Here is a 10,585-nt window from a genome sequence, read left to right on the forward strand (position 1 = left end):
TGAACAAAGGCAACTTCTTTCCAAACATTCTCCAGAAATGGTTGCACATAGTTTCATTTAGAATCAATGCTATGCATTACATTACATAATGTTTCTGTACTTTGCATATAATGTGTTTTATGGGAAGCTACCATCATAACTGAGTAATTGTTAAAAACAAAACAATTTGTGTTTGGTTGTATAAAAAAGTACACTTTTAATATAGCACTAGTACAACAGCTATTCAAGAACAGACCAGCATAACAATGTGTTTTATATGGTGTAACTATCACCAGGTTCTTTATAAATAAAATTAACACACATTTGTAAAATATGCCCGCTGTAATATTAAACTAAGTTCACTGCATGTCCAGTAAGTCCATGCATTTGATTTTATTATCTTACAATTACTCATAATCCTCTAAGACACATTTGAAAAGGTAGTGTCTTGTCCTATCTAAAACTAGAAAATGAATGTCAAGCTTTTTCATAATTTGGGAAGACATTAGTATTTTTCTACAATAATCCTGCCAGCTCTCTGTTTCTGTTCTGTCTTCCCTTAGTTTTAAGTATACATGAGGAACTAGGCACTTTGAACAATTAACATACAGTTTGACATTAACACACAAAAGTAGTTACAGCCTACAGCATTAAGTTACAGTCAGTCAGAATAGAAGAAAAGCACCCATTGTAGCTGATGTTGTCTTACTGTAGTCTGAAGAAGGAGCTCAATATACTAACCAGAAATAACAGCAACACACTGGGAAAGTTTTAGTAAAAACACATTTATTACAATTGATAATGAATGCCTAGTCAAAAAGTCCAAATCCCATATCACCATCAGATTCTTCAGATTCTTCCTTTTTCTCCTCTTTCTTCTCTTCAGCTAAAAGATAAAACACAATTTTGTAAAGGGTTCCAATTCAGGGGTAAACGATATGTACAGTAGGTGAAATGGCAAACACACAACAGAAAACTTAAGGGAAGAGAAGTTTGGAAAGTACAGGGAGTGATTAATTTCAGAGTAGTGTCCTAAATCGGACAATAGACAATGGTGGTGACGGAGATTTACAATTACCATATTCAGTAGTGTGAATAAACTGTGGCTCTTTGGCCAACCTGTTCAAATTAAAAAGTTGCCCTTCTCTCTTCAGTCACTACACGACAACCCACACCTGGACAGTGTAGGAGCAAGAACAGAACCCTGATGAAGCCCAGAATCAAAGTGGGGAAATATGAAGAGGTTCTGCCTCCATCTTGCACAGTACTAACTGTACAGGCAAGCCGTGACATCCAGCAACTTCAGGGGAGATCCTGTGATGTCAGGCTAGTTTGATCAACAGATTAGAATGCTTTATGAAAATCAACAAAGGCTGAAAAGAAAAAAAAAAAATCACGTTTGTGCTTAATGAAACCCCTCAGTGCCAGAATGTGGTCAATATTAGACTTCTTAGGTGTAAAACCAGACAGCTCCAGTTGCAGATAGGTGAGCAAGTGATCTTTGATCCTATTGAGAATGACCCTAGCAAGGGCCTTACCCAGCACCAAGAGCAGTGCCATCTCCCCATAATTGCCTCAATTAGGGTGATCACCTTTCCCTTTCCAGATAGGGTCAAGTCATGTTTTCCAGTTGGTTGGGATGACACCTGTCTCCCAAATGGAAGAAAAGATTGCTTGCAATGCCACGAGGATGTTCACCCTGGATACCACAGACCCATGCAGCCTTCCCTACCCTCTGCTGGTTCACCACCTGTGCAATCTCAGCAAGATGGGGTGTATCATATATAAAGAAGCTTTCCCCTAAATGTTCAGCTAACATTTTCACCTCTGAAACAACAAGACTATATATTTGATTTTGGTATTTTACCTTAAATTAAACACCAAAACAATCTTACCTGCAGCTGGCGTAGCCCCACCAGTGGAAGCAGTTGCTGCTGCCCCAGCAGAACTTGAGACTGCTGTCGCACCTCCAGTACTCAAACAGGACAACTTGCTATAGCCTAGATATAAATGGCAAGTATTACATGAGTAAAGAACAGTTTATTGGCGATTACTATTAATTACATTTTATGATGTAGAGGCACCCCAGAAATTAGGACAGTAAAATGTTTTTTGCCCAGGATTACAGAGGTACCACTAATGTTCACTCTAGTCCACAAGCGAAACCCAACTGGTACAGTTTTTTAGCCAGTGGGCATTTTAAATGGACTGGGTTGGAGGAGTATGGGAAAAGAAAAATACAAAAATCAGGTTTTAAATGTCCCAGTAGCAAAACATTTACTATGGATACAGCTTAGGGTAAAATTCAATTTAGAAGTATCAAAAACAATTCTTTATTAGCCTATGGAAGAATTACTATAACATACACAACACACTACTTTGTTTCTGAATACTACTCTATGTTCAAAAATAGTGTATAAAACAGTGAGGAAGGCGTCTCTCCACTTCTAGTGAGTCTCCTTTTGGTTTCTATTCATCTGCAGAAATTCACAACTGAATACCCAAGAGAGTTTAACTAGCACCAAATGTTTGTTATAAAAAACATTTCCTGCAGAAGTGCAACTAATTCAGTAGTAGAAATGTAATTTCTCTTCAAGATTTGCTCTGTAATTTTTTCCTTTTTACATATACAACACATGAACCAACAATCATGTTTAATGTCAGACCTAAAACATTATATTATAAAGGACATCTTAAAGGATGCCCCACAGATAAACATACTTTGCTTATGCACAAAGGAAGAAAAAATAATAATTTATATTAACCTTGTTTAAAACACAAATTCTTCTCTTAAGTACTTAGGCACAGACAAAAGCAAGGACATTTAGCTACGGTACATGGCAAGTTGTACTCTCACCAATTTATAGCTGACAGAGATACTGGTTTACTGTACTTACCATTTACAAGCAGTATTTTTTTGCATTATTTCTAGCTACTACAAGAGAAATGTTGAACCACCAAATAGTCTGCCTGCTACTACAAAATATCCAACAACATTAAGATGCCTTGATGAAATGTATGTTCAAAGCTGCAATCAATTTTTTAGGCATGAGTGATCAAGGCTGAACAACTAAATACAATATACAGTCACACAAAGATTTTTTTAAAACTGGCATAAATCATTCATTTTTGTGGAGCGTGATTTGTGGCAACAGTTTCTCAATCAGTCATCCTAATATTATTATTATTTGATTGAGAAGCACTATTTCTGTGCAAGTGTGTATAGGACAGAAGTATGAAAATATAATTAGAAAAGATTTAAAGCTCATATATTCATATACTGTAGAAAGATCCGAGCACATTAAGACACTGTGTTAAATGTGCTAATAATAGAACGGTGTGCTTAATGAATAAGTTCAGTTATTTTTCAAGTCAAAGTAATTTCTTGACAATCATTTTATACTGTATACTAGTTTGCCTCATGAAATGACACTGAAAAGTGAAGCATGTTCTATGAATTTTATAAAATATGTAATAATCGAGCTAATCAGTACTGGAGTCCTAACGTGATAAAAAGCCTTAAAATTTAACGAATGCATCCATTTTTCAAGACAATCCATGTTTTGAGATTACACTTATTGTGAAACAGTGTACTGCAGAGCTGTGATTCGTGCCTCATGGGTCTCATTCTACATGGAGTCTACATGTTCTCCTTATGTATTTACAGATTGATTGGTATTACTGGGTGTCAAAACATTGTCCTTTCTACTTTTATTACTATCAACAAAATTAGAATAGGTGTGGGGCACTTCAATCTATAACAAAATCTGCCCTTTTCATGTTATCAGCATTTGTTTAAATGTGCATATGGCATGCCATGGGTTCGCATAGCTGCACCCTCTGTAATTAGAGAAGCAAACAAGAAATTAATCTTCACTTCAGAAAATAGTACAAAGAATCTGTGGTAAAATGTATTATTTCCAATGTACTTTTAATGTCACAAGCATACCTCAGAATGCAAAAGGCAAATTTTCTTAATCTGAAATCTTTGCCACTTCAAAATTGATATATTTGGTTAGTTTTAAGGCATTTTGTCACATTATGACTCTGGTACCCATTAGTCTCAAGGTTAAATGCAAGAACGGGTTAGTTATGTTTTAAAATTTGTAAAATATGCTTCTTTTTCAAGTGCAGTTTCATGTGGCAAATTAATATATACCCTGACTGTGAACAACTTACTGACCTGAAAAGTATTGAACTTTGTAATAGATGTATTAATTATGCACAGTAAATCATTACCTATTTTTAAGCATATGCAAAAACACAAATTGCGAAGTTCATCCCCCCACATTCGTAACACTAAATGTATAAGCACATCACTAACACACAATGCTTAACAATCAAATATGAGCAATAACTAGGAATGAACTGTTTCGTCCAACCATTATCTGTGCTACTCAGCTACTGCTGACCATTTCTTGTCCTCTCTCTCTATTTCAAACTGTTAACTTTAAAACATAGTCATTTTGTGGTCAAGTGGGTTAGAACTCCACAGCACAAAAGATGCTCCGTAAAATTAAGCCAGCATTACACATACGTAATACGCACTTCCGTGCAGTTGATAACATTGCCATTCACCCCTATAGGCATACAGTTTGTAACAAACATCTTAATAAAAAGTCAAAAAACAAACTTAATTACATCACTTAGCAGGATTTTTTACTATGTATCTGGACAATACTAGATTTTGTGAGCTTGTGTTCTGATGACTACTCCTTTAGCATAATTAAAATAACAAAACGGGCCAAAACATCATAATCATATATTTTCCAAAATCATACAGTCCTAGTCAATACAATTTTAACAGTGTTTATTATTTTCATCTTAAATGTTGATAACTGTGTAATATGTAGCTACTTTATATTTATGGGGAAAAATACTAATTTAATGGTCAGTAAAATGGGTTTATTTCTAATTTATTTATACAGACATTTATTTTTATACACACTTGTTTTATGCTAAAAGAAATACAGTGTTCCAGTTATTGAACCTTCATCAGTGATTTTTAAACTTTTTTTTTTTTTTTTCTCACAGCCCAGTTTTGTCTCATTTCTGCCTCCGAGACCCAGAATTGCTGTTGACTGTCATCCTGTTCCCCTTGGAAAATCACTACAGACCATCATCCCTCTGGGATCCCTCTTAGAGAGTCGCCGCGGACTGTCATTCCATTGGGTGTGGAGAAGGGTGCCTGAGTGTGTCCCCCTTGGAGAATCGCCTATGTAGGTAGTAATGACGCAATCCCATTTGATTTAACTGCCCAAGGCAGCCCAACACAAAACAATCTGCAAACTATATGCAACTCTTTCACATTAAGTATTATTGGCAATCATGACCCTACACAATATTAATAATTCATACAATATGTGACCTAAAATGGGCATAGTTTAAGAAGCAGAGTTCTACGGAAACAAAACTATGGCAGTAGCTGCCAATTTCACATGTAAACTGTTTGACCCCTAGTGTAAATCTTGCATGAACTTATTAAGCAAGTATAGGATTCCTCCCCAATCTAAACATTGCCAGAATTAAGATATAAACTTGATATGTCATGATAAATACCATTGAGCAACAGTGATGGAAACATCTAAATATATAGTATAAATTACTTAATATTTGTTCAGTTTCAGTTCAATAGATGAAATTCAACAAAATAGCAAATAACACAAACATCATACTTACCCTGATCAATGACATCTTGAACTTTCTTTCCATTAAGCTCTTTGATGACCTACAAGAACAACAATGCATATTCATAATGACAGATACTATAGTCTGAGCTAAAAGAATTCAGTTTGGGCAGTACAAGTAACCAAAAGCATGCCTCATATAAAGAATGACAATTTTCTTATTGTTGTATAGACATTTCAAAATTAAAACTTAATTGATGATGTTACCATGATTTGCAATGCTACAGGTACTGAAGAAAGCCTAATCAAACAAGAGCCAGTCAAAAAAAGTTAAAAATTACTTAATGTGATGAGATCACCATGAAACACTTTTTGATCTTTATCCACCACCAAAACAAGGGGAGACCCAGTTTTTTGCCTGAAGGTGCTAAATTTGAGAAAGCCAGTGAAGCGTTTTTTTTTTTCACTTCATGGAAGATAATCAACACAGAACTATTCCTACCTATAAAAGTGGTTTGGCTATGATGTCAATGATTAAAGAAGTCTAGTTAGAAAAAGTATGAATTTGTTTCAGTAGCTAGCCTTGTGTTGTTCTGGTGACACAGACTAATGCAGCTACTGCACAGGTTGATAGCTGTGTAGCAATCAAGCCAATATTTTTTGCTGTTTAATTTCTTTTGTTAATTTAAAAAATGTGACCAAAATCTGATTTAATATCTTACGAAGAAAAAATAAGCTCTATCACTCCTTTGCTCTGCAAACTTTCTTATTAACCTTAACACTGTGGTTGCACAGTTTAGTATACTGGTTATTACAAAAGTAACTGACATGCTACGTTATAGATACAAGTGTTGGGAAAATGAAAATAACACTTTCAACAAACTTGCTGTGGTGTGCATGATTTTCTGTAGCCAGCAACACAGGTTTTTTTTTTTTTGACATTTCCATAGTACCAGATGACTGGACTAGCAACTCGCTAACCATTATTTATCTGTCTAGGCTACCAAATTCCTGCCAGTCACTTGATACGTAAGAACTTGGCTTTCATTTCTGCTGTTCAGATGCTGGCACGATTCAATGCTCTTGCAGTTTGTGGTCATTCTTTCCATGCCAAAAGATTGAAACAACTGTGCATACCCTGAGTATATCAGAAGACGTGGATTTGGGACCATTACTGGACTTGATTCTAAATAAGGGCAACTGTGTCATACACTGGCTCATCTTTATTGCTGTGTTGCTTCAAATAAGGGATCATGTATGAATTTCTAATAATGGTCAGTGGCTGAAAAATAATATGAATTAAGAAAATATTCGGTACTTGGGTACTAAACAGATGGCAGTAAAACTTCCCCCTATGTTAGTACACAAGTGCCGATGTTTTTTTTAAAGAAGTTTTTTCTTACTATTTGTACAACACACTCAAGAGATTAAAAAACAATGTTTTGTGCCAACAGGAGAAGACTTCTGGGTACTTGTGTAGTAAATGGACGGATGGTATAACAAAGGAAAACAGAAGTGTTTTGACAAATTCATAACATAGGGGGAGGTGTCACTGCTGTGATGATTTCAGAATACCATTAGCCTTATGTAATGCACAAAACCCTCTTTTATGGTGCTCAGGATTTCAAAAAATACACGAATAAAAAACCATACCTTATCCATTCTCACATCTTCTGCTTCAATACCAACACTGCTAAGGATCTTCTTTAGGTCTTTCGAATCTGGGCTTTCATTGCCCCCTAGGACCGCAAGCAAGTAAGCAGCAACGTAGCGCATTCTGAAAATATTAAAATATTGGCTCATTACACCTTTATTGCTCTTTTCAGATTGAACCTAAACTGGTGGACCACTAAATGCTCATTCTTTGATCATTTGTTTTTTTCCTCCCAAATGTACTAAACTTGTGATATGACAGCTCTGTAGCACAGTAGATAATGTTGTTTGATATTTGCAGTATCGTGTATTCCTCAAAGTCTGGCCCAGACATTGTCTGTGCAGCACTTACTAGTGATGGGTCGTTCTTGAACTATTCGTTCATTTTGAACGAATCTTTAATGTGACTCGGGAAGAACGAGTCGTCTCGTGGGAGTGATTTGTTCTGTCGCACATGCACAACTTCCTATAGTTTCTGTATTGGAATAAGCTTAACCAACTCAGTCTGAGCCGGAAACAGAATTGATTAGTTCATCTCTCGAGTCTTCGGGTTCGAGTTGTTCGTTCATCACGTGACAGCCCCATAAGCTTAACCTATGGAGTCTGAGCCGGAAAGAGAATTGATTAGTTCATTCCTTGAATCTTTCGTTCTTGTGTTACGTGACCACTTACCGGCTCAGTACCACAGTCAAATACTAACGTAAAATTCCATTTGTTGTATGTTGGGTCATATTTAGAAACTATCATAAAATTATCAAAAATATCTAAAAACGCATTTTCTTATAAATAAAAAGGTCTGTCACTATGATTTTGTTACTGTTTCTTGAGGATCTGTGGTGTGCTATTTTATAAATAAATAATCCTGTTACAAATAAATTATTGATTAATTATTGTGACCAACATTTGTGTAAGCAGTAGATGTGTTGGGGAGGTAACAGGTAACATTTTAATTATATTTTGCTAAAATGAACGAAATGACTCGAAAAAAGATTCGTTCATTTTGCTGAACGAGACTCAAAGGTCCGAGTCGGTAAAAATGATCCGAACTTCCCATCACTAGCACTTACATATTCTCCACGTTAGTGTTTCTGTGGGTACTCTGGTTTTTCTTTCACATTATAAACAGGTATCTACTGTTCATTTGCTTAAATACATATTGTACTTTTGCCTCATGATTCATTGTGATGTTATGGGCTTGTGTCTCATTCACTGTTGGTTCCTTCCTTGCACCCAGTACTGTCAGGTTACATACTCTGACATCCATAACCCTGAAATTTATAAGGGGTTATAGAAGTAAAAGCACTATTTTCTTTTTTTAATTGCTGTTGCTACATGACAGAAAATACTAAACATATCTAAAAGAAATATCAATTATAGTCAATCAAGGTACAGAAAAATAATGCAACCCAGTTAAACATAGATGACGATACTATTTCATTCTCGAAATTGCAGATGTAAAACGAATGTTCATCTTACATTGTAGCAAAATTTGTACACCATGAGCAAATACGATTATGTAGTTTTAATTTTTCGGTTAAGAGATTTTTTTTTAATTACAATGAATTTCCTTTAGAAATGAGCTTCAAATTTCACATACAAGAACAATCGCCATTTAATGCCCAATGCATCTGCCTAAGTGGAATTTTATATTAATGAATTACAAATAAAGTATATCCGTAACAGTGCCTGCTTTAATAACCCCTGCTAGCAATAAACTCTGGACACTCATACATTTTCACCGAAATCAAACAAGGGGAGAAAGTGAAATTTACAACAGATAATAAAAAGACGGGTCTGATTCTGGATAGCAGAACAAATGAGTATGTAAACCACATGTAGTAGAAGACTCGGCTCAGCAACCGCTAGTGAACGGCCACGCGGTCATCACAGGTTACGCTCAAATATATGCATATGTATATACAGTATATATTTGCATTTCCATTAAGTTTTAACAAATTGAGAGTGGAGTGCTTCTTAGAAAATTATGGAAAACAAACATATGAGCTGTAGATTTTTTTTAACAAGAGTTTCGCCACTTGCCTGAATGAAACTGAAGAAACTCGTCTAACCACCGGTGAGTTTGAGGCGGAAAAGGACAAGAACTAGCGGCGGAAATGGGAGCAACAAGGCCCGGGGAGTAACAGCAAATGCTATTGAAAGAAAATCCACCAATCAAATAAGGGACTAAAAAACGAATAACCTAACTTGTGATTGGGCTTTGCTATGTCTAATCTACTCCAACAAAGTTACAAGTTAAAAATATAAAAAAATATATAAAACGCTTCTCGGAAGCAGTTATGAGCTCTTGGAGCTGGTGCGGAAAAGTGGCGGAAGAACGATTATCCACCGAAACATGACCATAAAATACGGTTAAAATGAAAAGTGAAGACGAAAATGAAGAAAGTCGTAAATGACAAGAAATGAGACGAAATGAAAGAAACAACTGGATGGAGAGGATCAAATTAATTGGATGGATACAAAGTTATAATTAAGTAAGGCTCAAAAGATACAGGACTTAATAGTATAAATCGACTAGCAACTACAGTATGATAAAAGCAGCAACAGGTGATATGTGATATACACGCAGCAAAAATCTAATTAATGGAGGGATTTTAACTAACTGTAATACTCAAACATATAGCAGAAAATCATATTGAATGTTATTCTCCAATAAATACCTTTAAAAAACGTGGGATTATTTGTGGAGTTAATTTAGAAATGGGTATAAATGGCTTGAAGAAAAATATTAAAGTTGGGAAAATACTAGAGGCCAACCGGTTTACAAGGATGCAAAAGGGATTGAAAGTGAAAGCACGTGGGTAATCTTAAGTTTTGAATGTTTTACTTTACCAGAAAAAAAGTTTTTTAGGTTATCTTTATTTTATTGTTAAACTATTTCCCTCCCCCATTGAAATGCTGTAATTGACTGCATTTTGGTCGCACTGCAGAGATTTGTAAGGGAATAAAGAGATGAGGGGAACATGACGATGGGTCATGTGTAGAAGGAACAGGAATTAAGTGTTTTAGTTGTGGAGTTGAGTACACAGCAGCAGTTGGTGGGTGCTAATTGCACATGAGAGCAAAGTGTTAAAAGTGGAAGAAAATTTGTCATATGCTGAGGCAGTTAAAAAAGTCAAGTAATGATTCAGAACTACGTTCATTAGGTAACAAAGAAACTAACAAAATAAACAGACCATATTGTAATTGTTAATAAAATTCAATTTTTGGCTTTCATGACTGAGGTTATAAATTGTACAGCACAAACCACAAATGAAACAGAAAAAAATAAAATAATACTTAAAGCATCAGAAACATATTTAGAGATA

General features: G+C 35.3%; 1 protein-coding gene across 1 annotated transcript; it reads right to left on the reverse strand.

The window, feature by feature from the left end:
- Positions 1–744: 744 nt before the first annotated feature.
- On the reverse strand, positions 745–9,399 carry LOC120535880 (60S acidic ribosomal protein P2-like). Its single transcript, XM_039764026.1, has 5 exons — positions 9,300–9,399; positions 7,260–7,383; positions 5,659–5,707; positions 1,875–1,979; positions 745–865 (listed from the first exon to the last, which is right to left on the reverse strand). The coding sequence occupies exons 2-5, from the start codon at positions 7,380–7,382 to the stop codon at positions 789–791; spliced, it is 354 nt and encodes a 117-aa protein (XP_039619960.1). The 5' UTR covers position 7,383; positions 9,300–9,399; the 3' UTR covers positions 745–788.
- Between the last annotated feature and the right edge of the window lie 1,186 nt (positions 9,400–10,585).

Source organism: Polypterus senegalus, chromosome 1 (assembly GCF_016835505.1).
Source record: "Polypterus senegalus isolate Bchr_013 chromosome 1, ASM1683550v1, whole genome shotgun sequence".
NCBI lineage: Eukaryota > Metazoa > Chordata > Cladistia > Polypteriformes > Polypteridae > Polypterus > Polypterus senegalus.